Raw genomic sequence first — 12,568 nt, forward strand, 5'->3', positions numbered from 1 at the left:
CCCAGGACATCTTATTGTTTTTTTCTGAAAGATTAAAAGTACCAATAGAAAATATACGTTCAAAAGAATAATTTTGTCACTATGACATTCCTCTAGATCAGGGGTGTCCTTGGGCCAAAATCGAACGGCAAGATTCTTAAATCCGGCCAAGCCACCAAGCAAATGGTGAAAATGTAAACAAAAAAAGAGACTTTATATATAAAATAAAATAACTGGTTGACAAATAGACTGGATGAAAGATTGAGGAGCAGAGTGAATTGGCCGGATGAGAGCAAAACTACGATAAATTCAATATGTAGGTGGTTCTAATCACAATTTTTAAACTTGTAAAATGTTAGTAGACGTACATCAAAATGGGTATTTCCAATGTTGCTCTTGTGGTTTGAGATAGAACTCATGAAAACATTTGATAATTCATCAAGGTGGTAGTTGTAATCCATATTAAAAGTTAATTAACGGCACCGGCATATATTTGATGACCTTTGTTTGCTTGTCGTTAATAATATTTGAAGACTTGTTGTCTTTGTACAAAGTTGCACAAGTGAAAACTGCAACAGCTTTTAAGATTGTGAAAGAAATGAATGTAAATCAATACTATGTGGACATCAGAAATTATGGAGTGTATTCATAAAAATCATTAACTGTGTAGGTGACTTCAAGTGAAAACGCTAAACTGTTGTTGCATGTTGGTGTATGTGTTGGTTAAGACATCTGAAAGGTTGGACAGTGGCGACGCCGGTGACGGAGTCGCGGGAAAATGAATGCAAGTCAATATAATGTTCCTGTGAGGTATGGAGGCATAACGTGTTTGTGTGCATCGGCGTGTGTTTGTGTGAAAGCGAGTGAGTAAGACTCACTTCAACCACGGGCTGCAACACTTCGGTCAGCTCTCCTCTGGCGTCCAGCGACACGGAGACCGAGGCGAATGGACGGCTGGCCATCTGCTGACGCTCTCTCATCAGTTGCTGTAATATCAAACACAGATGATGGATGAGCAAAGCGCAGTGCACAGACTTGTGAGAAAACACGTTACCAAGCAATGATGGCATCATCGGTAAAGCCAATTAAAATGTCAAAAACGCTGCTATAAAGTCCTCCTTACGGTAAAACCACACTCTTAAAACTGCTTGCCGATTCCAACCATAGCAATAATGACAATCAACCGTTTTTTGACATTATTTCAAAGCCTTTTTGTTTTATTTTTCCCACATAGTCTCTTAAAACATGTTATAGTAGTATGTTTCAAGAAAATAATAAAAAGGAAAATGTGTTTTTTTTAATAGACTGTAAGCTGCACTCTGTGGACTATTACGCTACGAAACTGGAAATCAATACGCAACACCAATGAAAAAACATGGAAAGAACATCCGTGGCCTCGGGAAATGGAGAATTACATCCCGCAAAACGTTGGCATAATTTCGTAGCTCACAACAAAAAACAAGAAACATTTTGATGCAATACAAACGACACTGACAATCACCGCTCAAAGAGAGAAACGGCACCCGACGTCAACCAAGACGGCGTCACTTTGTGTTTAATCTGATTCGGTATTCATTGATTTGATGAACACAGTGTAAGATAGATTTACAGCAATTTCTTTTCCATCACAGAAAAAAACTAAATGTGTGTCAATGTTCCTGCACACTCAGAAGGGCTGCGGTTCTGGTTTCCACCTCAGAGCGACACAGTTACTGCTGCGCAGACGAAGGAGAAAATAGCTTCTCGTGTTCGCCCACTAATCAATATTGTAAAACAACTAGCGCCACACTTTCATCAGCGACGCATCGTCTGATCAATATCTAACCAGGCCGCCATTTTAACACCAAGGACATCACTGATTGTTATTGGATTTGTGATGAGCTTAAGCACGCCGCATTAAGATCTAATTGTACTTCAGATTACAAGGAACTTCAAGTGGCGGGAACAGTCGGCCTCATAACCTGGATTCTCTCCTTCCTGAACACACAGAGTACACAGAGTACACAAAGATACGATTTTATTAGAGAAACATTCAAATGTGCAGCAGCGAATCCAAATTGTGACTCTGCTGCTGGTTTTAAGATGTTGAGGGTATTGAAGTTTTCAGAAATGTGTTTTCTCGACGACTTTTCATGTTTAACCAACAGGAAAAACACTGTTCTTTAATTATGACATCACAACCCAGCCAACACTCCATCCATCCATCCATCCATCTATTCAATGCGTCATTCTTCCATCCATCTATTAAATGACCGATCCATCCATCCAATGAGCAACCAACCATCCACCCATCCAACCAGCAAACCATCCATCAATCATCCATCCATCCATCCATCCATCAGAAGAAAGGCAGGTTACATTCTGCTCCCATTCCCAGTCCATTTAGAGTCACAAATTAACATAACAAGCATGACTGTGGGGGGAAAAGGCTGGAGCACCAATAAAAACTGCCCAACTGCCCAGAAAAAACATGCAAACTCAAAACAGCAAGGCCCAAACTCTTTTTGCTGAGCAGAGTGCTAATCACTCACCACCACATCAATGTCGTGCCCTTTAAATAACGTCTTCAGACATGAAAGGTTGGTTTTGTATAAAATCTCTTGACTTATTGCCTCAGAAACAACCAGGCAATTTATGAACAACCACCTCGATTCAAATGAATAAGCAGTATTTTAAAAGAAAGAAAAGAAAAAGTTAAGTCATTCATTCATTCCAATGATAATCCATTTAATTGCTCAAACTTTCAGGTTTTCAAATGACACAAAATGTGTGCAGTAGCCCTTTTATAAGATTGTAATGCCTTGTGGGTCAAAGAACAGGAATGTGTCCTTGGGGTAGTAATGAACCCTGAAAATCATGTTTCCACACACCCTCACCCTGACTCACTCTGAACATAATTAAGTGTTCATTAGTCCAGCTACTAATTGACAAAATTTATATGAGGTCCAGAGAGGCCGACACAGGAAATTAACATGTTAGCGGGAAAATGCAGGAGACTATTCAAATCAGTGTCCAGTACATCAGTGAATAATTCTATTTGACATTTTCATAAAAAGATGTTTAGGAAACAAAAAAAAGTTTGCGAAAAGGAGTTGGAGGTGGCCTGTTATTATTACTGAGGCAAAACGTCAATGAAAGTGTCAATCGTTTGTGGATTCGGAACATCATACAATATAAAATGTTCTCAAACGTTACTGACCATTTTAACAATCACATTAAAAAAACATGAAAGAAGCTCATTATTATAAATACCCATTTACACTTCTTTGATGATCTCAAACAAAACTGAACAAGCTTTGAAAATTTATAGCAGAGCTGCTGGACAACATCAGATAAAATTATGTAATAGTTCCCGAAGAAAAGATCTATGAATGTACAGACAAATGGAACACAATGTCCAAGAACATGGGATATTTGTTTTATTTGATCTATTACACATTTCAATGCATTTTTGTCTTATTAACAATTCTATCTCAAAAGTCATAAAAATACAAAATACAGTATTTCAAATTGAATATAACATTAGTTTTTTATTGGTTTACTTTTGGTCACAGACGACAATTTGCAAAACATTAAAAATGTATTAGTTGTATTTTGCTTGAAATAAGTCCAAAATATATAATGCATGATAAGACAATTTGATTAGAAACTAGATAAATGTACTTTTAAGGCATTGTAATTACAATTGTAATAACCAGAATTTAATAAAAGCTGAAAGAAATTAAACTTTGTATTCCAAATGATGGAATGGACAGGACACTATGTGTTTGTACATGACCCGACAAAGTTTTTTTGGGTGGGTCTCAGCTGGCTCAAGCCAACCATCCATCATCCTTTGCTGCAGAACAGATTTGTCAACTGTCTAGTCTCTCCCTCCTCTCAGACTTGTCCGTCAAATAAAAAGTTTGCAAATGAAAAATATGTTCAGAGCTTTCTGTACATCCTCCGGATCAGAAATAATGCATCCTGAATGTTGATGGGGCCCGTGTTGATGCTTTTTAGACACTGAACCTTTGGTGTTGTGCAGACTCTCTGTCGAGAGGTGAACGAGGAGAAAGTAGCGGTGCTGTGTTGACTCACTCTTGAAAATCCTCCCCCGGGGAGGTAAAGCTAAGAAAAGAAAAAAAAAAAAAAGAAAAAAAGAAACGACAACAGCCAAGTGAAATTGAGATTGATCACCAGATTGATTTTTCTTTTTGTAGCTTTGATTTTCCAACTTTATATCTGAAGTCTCATGTTCGATTGTTGTACATCTCAACTATTAAACATCAAACGAGCAATAAAAAAAAAAAAAAACTATAGATTTGAGCTGCTGGGCCACCGCGGGTCAAAATGAGAAATTTTGCCCTTTTCGAAAAGATAAACAGAGGATGGAGGGCCCTGCGAGGTTGTTGCAAAACAAGAAAACAGCTCACGGCTTATTATGGTTCCCAACACAAAAGCTTCAAATCCAACAACATTCATCCTAAATGTCAGATAGCAGTAATGTTATTTATCATGTTGCAGAATTCATTTAAAGCAACAAAGCACAAGGAGAGAGCAGAAGCAAAGTCAGGGAACGCCGGCGCTTTGCTTGGTGTCCAGAACATGCAGCGAGGGGAAAAAATAAATAAATAAATAAGTGCCGGGAATACAATCGTCAAAGGGCCAATACAATACCACAGAGATTCCAGAAATGAATTAATGAAGTTAATGACAATAGGCAAGAGTGAACTCTGTAAAACCAATTAACGCCTGTGCAATGACAGACTGATTTTGTCAAGAATACAAGCTGGAGCCATTCACGGTTGTGATAAGGGTGGGCATGAAGTGCATTGCTATGCAACTTGATTAATTTGGCAAGTGAGTGCATGAATTATCCGTCGAGTGAATACAGCATTTTTGTTCTCTTCACTGGAGTCTATGAAAGGGTGGGTGTCATCCCGCCTCCGAGCATATTCTACACCTAGGCAGGTCACCGTGTCCCCCTTCAAAGATCACTGCTTGTGCCCACCGGCTTTTGTAGAATAAAAAAAATTAAAAATGTTCCCATAGAGGGGGGATTTTTATTTATTTTTTACTGAAATTAAATGTTTCCATGAAAAAAGAAAAAAGAAAATAGCTGATTCTGAATAAGGAAAATACATTTTCAAATCATCGCCGTGTGATCGGGCCCCGAGTTGAGAGCGAGGTCTTGGTGGCGAAGGTTTCGGACTCATGATCTCCATGTGTGGAAAAATGGACTTGTGATCAACAGATGAAGAAATCCAATAGATGACTCTCACCAATGGTTTCTAATCAGGGGCCTGATGCTTAAAACTCCAAAAAAAAAAGAAAAAAAAAGAAAAAAGGTCAGGAACCATTTCGTCATGACGACACTCGTGTGCTTGAGCCTTACTTTCAATGCCGATGTCGCAAGAACTTGAAATAAAATCTTTAAATATGAATAACATGCATCTCAGGTTCTACACTCCCAAGGTTAGCGATGGCTTGTTTATCGCAGAGAGACTCCCCCTGTAGCTTCAGCGAAAACGATTAGAGTGCAAACTTTTAACTGAACAAAGGACGATTGAGGTGATGAGGGGCTTAAGAGTGAGATAATCTCATTGGCGCAATCGATGACTTCTGATTGAGCGCTTCAAGAGCAGAGAGGGATGCCTCCGAGTTACAGGTGAGACACATCACGGCCGTAGGGGTTAATGATGTGCTGCTGAGTGCAAGCACAATACTAAATCAGATCATCAACATGGCTGGTTTTTTTTCCCTCATTTTAACACTGATGACGGTGTTTCACACAAAACAAACCTGGCAGTGTCGGAACATTTACCAGATAAAAGGAGTGAAGTTGACCAAATTCTGCTCCAGACAAAAGAAATGCAGCTCCCTCATTTATTTAAATTAGGTAAATGCAGCAGGGATTCTTAGCCAAGACACAAAAAAAAAAAAAAAAGCGTTTCACAGAGTCATTGGCCATTCAAATACATGCAATCCCAGTTAACCGCTCGGTAATGTGAATGTTGACACTGTGATTGCTACAGAAAAACCTGGAACGTGTGTCACTGTGATCGCTTTCCAGAGCTGGCGAAATGATTCTGATTTAAAAAAACAAAACAAAAAAAAAAGCTGTGCATTATTCCGTGTCTGACAAGGCTTCAATCCGACTAATCTATTACTCAAACGGGAACCTGAAGCAGCACGTCCTGACCCACGCAGGGCTTTCTTCTTGGTCCAGATGCCTGCTGGGAGACTGCTGCCACGCCAGCAGCTGCCAAACATCTGAATCCAACCATTCCCATCCAATAAAAAGTAAAAGGTTCAACCATATCAGCTATTCAACATTATGATATTCAATTCTAGGTAATAATTATCTTTTGAAGCTTTAAAAAAAAGCTCCAAGCAAAAACTACATGTATAGAGGAAGCAAAAATAAAACCAAAAAGCAGAATTTGGCAACAACAAATACTAATGACACAATGACAACAAAGCTTATTTAATACGTTCATGTGTTACCAAACGGGTTTCCGCGTGTGTTCGTAGGAGGTTGTGTGTGACCAGAGCCGCGTTAGATGAAGCCACATGTTTGTGTGTAACGTCTTGGTGTTGCGGTCTGGTGAAATGTCAGCGCCCCCTCCCATCTGTTCTCCCCACAGGTAGCTTCAAAGGGGTCAGGCCCTCGTCCTCTTGGCTGGCATTTACAGCTTTACCTTCCTTTTTTTGTTCCTGCTCAGGATCCAACACTCGTCAGCTATCCTGAACCAAAACCGCCGTGCTCCCACACCCTTACATGGGAAGACGGAAAACATGAAGAAAGCCCTCTTTTAAGTCTTGCTTCATTGTGGTAAATGGTCAGTTAATGTTTTGAAAGAAAGTTACCCATCACAGTTACCCAACCGCTCTGTATACAGATTTTACCTTGGATAGCCAGCCAGAAAAAGTTCAGCAGCAGTCATCCATATGCCATTTGGCTGCGACTCCCTCTCATTATTGTCTTTGCCACTTTTGAAAGCCTCATTATGAGTCATTCATTACACATCTTTTTGTCACATGGAGGCTTTGGTGGCCCACCGCCCAAATCCTCACGTCCTTGAGTTTGAACAAGCCTAGTAAGTGCAGGGGCTGCGCATCAACTTCTTCAAATGAACTGGACACGACGTTCAGTGAAGAACCAATCAGTTGACCAATGAGACACAAGTCTTTCTCCCATTACAGATCCATTCAACGGGATCACAGCATGCCGCCTGCAATATACAGAGTATTCACTCGAAATTCCAGCACAAACTTGTTCCAATGATTGGGCAATTCTTTACATCATGAATACAACTACAATCAAGGTGCTATTCATAAGGAAAAATGTAGATCAGGACTTACTAAGTTACACACTCCCCTGATCATGCCTGTGGATATTCATAAATAAATAGAGACATCAATCATCAACCAAGACTCGGACCCTGTTTACATGATGATGACTCAAATTAGACGGTATCGTTTTCGTGTGTTCGTTTCAGAAATGGGTCATGTTTACATGGCGACGTTTTCAAAATGAACGCCAGCTCGCCGAGGAGAACGACACTGAAATACCAAATACTTGGTATTTAAAATACAATCACTACATGTGTTTTGTCTAGTAACTGTAATCGTTACAGGAATGAGACGAGCAACAAGACAGAGTTTCTCTCTCTCAGTAAAACACATCCTGCCTGTTGGATGCATTTATGGAGCATGAAATAATGTTAAGGAGCTACAGGTCCAGTTTTGTGGCATTGGAATTTATAACTTTATAACTTCAACAGACGTTGGGATGAAGTCAGTAACGACAAAAAACCTGACGATAAAATAGTTGAACATTTAGTAAAACATGTTTAAAAGGACTAAATAAAGACAAACTAAGTATATCAGAAAGTTTTTTGCATAATTGTGCCATGTGTATGAGAAATAGAGCATCGATACACATCTGCATTTTAGGTACTTTTAGTCCAAAACTTCATTGTGCAACTCCATCAATCAGGATAGCAATTTATTTGAAACGGCTTAAGTTTATCTTAGAGGAAAGAACAAGATGGTTCATCACTTTTGAGATGACAGTCCACCTCATGATTGACATGATTTCCTTTTAAATTAGGTTCTATTGACAGAAAAAAACACAATAACAATATTTAAAAAAAAACAACACTATTTGCTTTCCCTTTGCAAGCCGAGGAGTGTTAGCAATGTGTATAAAGAAAGTTCTGGGTAAAATTACAACTGAAGAAAAAGGCTTGTATCGACACAAAACCTTTGTAAACTATCACAAGTGCATATTCAAAGTGGTTTATGGCTTCATAGACATTTTCAGACAAGTAGCTTGTCAAGTAACAGACATTTAAAAATCCCAAGTCTGACATGATATCGAACAGAACGTCGATGATCGGTAATGAGCTCTATAGATAATTCCACCAATCTGAGAGAAGTAGAAGAGTAGCTAAGAGAAACCCAACATAAGAATTACTTAAATACAACGGTAGCGGCACTGATAAAACACCCTTGAGGCTGCTACGGCTTTCAGGGAAAGGTTACCAACACACACTCTCTCTTAACAATGTTTCTCTAAAAGTAGGGCACCTGGAAATGCCACATCGAGAGCCTGCGGGCAAGATTTTTTAAAGCCTTACACGTTTTTAAGAATATACACCGGAAATATCTTTTTGGGATAATTGATCATTTAATAAATATTGGGCGAGCTCTCTTATTAAAAACCACACTTGCCTTCCAAATTATGCTTTAAAAGGAAATATCACAACAGTATCTTAAAAGGTTTTATGCAGCCGAACAAAATCAGACCTAGAAGTATAATACGAGTGTCGGAGTAAGAAACAGTATACATTAGATCATGCAATTTTCGAGAGAATCGTGGCGCTATCTCTGCTCGTGGACATCGTAGGCTGCAATTCAGTTTGCGTTTTGAATCTAGCAAACTTCCATGTCGTATCTTGTCGCCAGCATCACGAGTATACAATTGTTAAAACTGCAGTTTGTGGCCGGCCTCAGACGTGAAAAAACACACATCTTGCTGGGGAAAGAGCCAAAGCGTTGACGAGATGGACTTTAAAGCAGAGAAGAGACACCGCAGCGAGAGCTTTAAGAGAAATGGCATTGAAAACACACTTCTGCAAAATCAAACTGATCAATGTAGTTGAAGAACTGAATCACTGAAATACAAAAAAAAAACTAAAACCATTAAATGTAGTTATTGCCTTTGTGACAAAACCTTTGGGTGTGTGACACAAAGGTTTTTTTATTGAACTCTATTTGTTTCCGCGTGACAGCTGAAGGACGCTGACGAACAAATAATATGCATGGCAAGAGTCAACAGGAAAAGTGAGTAGAATTTCAATAGCGTGCGCCCATCTGCTTGCATTAATTTTTATTGACTTTAATTTTTTGGATCGGCCTGATTCGGAGTCGTGGCAGCCATCATTCTTGTTTATTTTCATATATCAATTAGAGGGTATAAAATTCAGATCCTGCGATTATCGGTGTCGTCCCAAAAGGGAAATAAACTACGAGAGCTTTATTAGGAGGCGGCGGGTCATAAGGCTGCAGGTGCGCCAAATGAAACTTTCCGCCATTGAGCATCAAACGGCAAGGAGGAGAATATCGGATCGACTCTGAGGAGATGGAAATGACGGTTGCTCTTACAGAAACCCCTCAATGCAGCGGAAGTTAAGGGCAGTGGGGTGAATTTGCATACATTTTGCTTTGGTCTTCCATTGCCTGCACAGTATCTTTTATCGTTTCTCCTGCCAATCATCTCATCTCTCACCTCCTTTCATCCCGATAATTTGCCACCCCGTCTTTCACGCTGGCACAGAATTCTAATGAGTAATATCCCCTCTTTCCTCAAGTCACTCACAGGATCTCACAACTTAATTTTTCCTTGGTACTCCGGGCTTTTCCCTCTTTGAGGATGTTCAAATTATTTTGATGAAAACATCATTTTTTGATGGACATTTTCGGGATTGTGGAAAAAATAAGCTTCTACTTGATAAATAAAATATATATAGGGAAACATTGCGAAAACTGGTAAATACATAGATGCATTTCAAAAACTAAGATTATCATTGAAAATTAAATATGTTTTTCAGTTTGTTTGTTTCTAAACTTAACATATAAACCAAGAAGATTCAGACTGAATTTATGTTGGTATAATTATGGCCTCTGGGTAAGGTAATTAAAAACGCATATGCTCAAATTAAAAGTAATAAACTTGTAAAAGTGTGAAATATTTCAGTTTATGTTAAAAATACACGTGAAGGGTTCAGCTTTTTAATTACTTCCTCATTGTGGTGTATATTTTTTCAATATACATTTAGCAAGCTTTAAAATTATTTTATCCGACTTGGTGTCACAGGGAATGCCCATAAATGTCCCTGTCACCCAAAATTGGATTAAATATTTTTGAAGCTTGGTGGATGGTTATCAAAAAATTTGAAAACTATGAAAAAGTACATTTTCCAACATAATATAATACAAACTGTGAACCCTTTATATCGTTAATATATATTTTTACCATAAACTGAAATATGTCACACCTTTTACTAGATTATTCTTCTAATTTGAACATTTATTTCTTTATCTGGAAGCCATAATTATACATAGAATTTTGTTTGAAACTAAGTTTCAAGCACTGGCTTTTTCTTTTTGTTCTTTTTTAAAAGCATCCTGAAAATGCCCGTCTACACATATTTTTGTTTCCTCCTCCTTCCTGTAAACAGCCTTTTCACACTAAAGTGTAGTTCACTTGAGAGGAACTAAATGTTCTCATTGAACCAATGAATGAATAAAACTGTGTGGATTAGCATTTCTTTGTGAGAAGTATGTGTATACGGCTACATGACGGCAAATTGCACATTGCCGCGGTCAGGTATTCTTTACACGTCAACAGAAGGTGTTTGATGGACTTACCTCTCGGCGGCGTGAAGCCCAGCAGGTCTGTTTGATCTTCCAAACCACTGCAGCCACCAGCAGGAGGGACAGGAAGCAACTGGGATGAAAGAAATGGGATAATATCAGGAAAGGGACCAATAACAAATAACAGCTGTTTCTAGAAGTAATATTTCCCCTACGAGGAGAATACAGTACTACTAATACCGCTGGGTTCCAGTCCAGTCCTTCATTTTTAACTAGTTTTTGTCTGGTTGACTGAATTCATCCTGATATCAGATTATCCCGTTTACATGAACACGGGATCGGAATGAGTGTGGGATAATTCATTTGTTTTTTTGTTTGTTGCTTTTGTTTTCCTTTTCTGTTTTGTTGCATCATGTATTTGGTTCACCAAATAAACTACTACTACTCCTCCTCCTCCTACATATGCACCAAGAATATCATCCGATTCGATCAGTGGATCAGTCCCACAATGCTTTGCACTGTCACATGATCCCGTGCTTGAACAAATTTACCTGGAGGGCCACCAGTAATGGACGGATTTGTTCACTCATTTTCCTTTTCTACTAACACAGGAACTACTGCAGCTACTCTACCGCAGCTAGAGTCCTTTTAAGTGCAACTTCTCAGATTTTCATTTCATCTTTTACTTACGCTGGTCAAATGGAAAACACCCACAATGCATCTCTATAACAAGTCCATTTGCACTGTAAGAAGATTAAAACATATTTAAATTCAGTTAAACAATTGAGAATTGATGGTGCAGTGATTCCTTATATCCAATAAGCACTTTACAGTTCTCATGTTAAACCATAACACCATCACACGCCAAAACAGAAACAACTTAAATCTTTAATGGTTCTATCCAGCTGCCAAAAAAAAAAAAAAAAAAAAAAGAATGAGATGATTCAAGGATCATTCATTTATTAGAAGAGTGAATATTTTGGCCGATTACTTCAATTAATAATCCAACGACATGACCATTAGTCAAGGGAAATTCAGCGACACTGCTGGGATAGAAAAGTATGAGTGATTGGGAGCTCCCACTTCATTATCCCTGTGACAGACGAGAATGTGAAGATTATTATGAGCTAAAGAGACATTCGGCACTTTTTAACCATTCATGAGAGGCTGGGTACTGACCAAGCTTTTTTTTTTCCACGTCTGTGTGAGGTATGTATTCATATAAAGAAAATTAAACTACTATTGTGCTGATTTCAGTGTAACTGAAAGAAAAATACTAATTGAGTGAGGAAAAAATTGTATTGTTGCCAGTTTGGATTATATGTGAGCACTGCAAGAAAATATTTCTCATATATATTTGCAGAGTTCTCCATTTCCATGCTGCTGTGATGCAGAAAAGATCTTTTAGTTTTGAGGATGGCAGATTCAACATAATTCATCCGTATCATGCTCATCAGGAGAGTATTTAGGAAATATTTACCACAATATTCTTTCTGTGTACTTTAACATGCTTAAAACCGTTTTCAAAAGTAAAGGTCAAATTGGACTTCTGTTTTTACATGAACCCAAAAGTTGGGCAACGTAAAATGTGTCAAACTTTCTTGCAGTTATTCTCCACTGTCTGTAATTAAAGGCAACACGAACCAGCACTTATGTCCGCGAACAAAGACCATCCTATTTAGATTTGAAACACATGATGTAATATGAGCAGTAATCCCCGGTC

At 38.4% G+C, this 12,568-nt stretch overlaps 1 protein-coding gene across 1 annotated transcript in view; it reads right to left on the minus strand.

The window, feature by feature from the left end:
* atrnl1b (attractin-like 1b) overlaps positions 1 to 12,568 on the minus strand; it is a gene marked incomplete at its 5' end in the record, with an annotated part of 69,141 nt that overhangs the window by 12,494 nt on the left and 44,079 nt on the right. The window contains 2 exons of the mRNA XM_080464704.1: positions 858 to 965; positions 10,900 to 10,978. Coding sequence (XP_080320830.1) covers positions 858 to 965; positions 10,900 to 10,978 — 187 coding nt within the window. The remainder of the gene's footprint in view (positions 1 to 857; positions 966 to 10,899; positions 10,979 to 12,568) is intronic.

Source organism: Lipophrys pholis (assembly GCF_963383615.2).
Source record: "Lipophrys pholis genome assembly, chromosome: 1".
In the NCBI taxonomy this organism is placed as follows: domain Eukaryota; kingdom Metazoa; phylum Chordata; class Actinopteri; order Blenniiformes; family Blenniidae; genus Lipophrys; species Lipophrys pholis.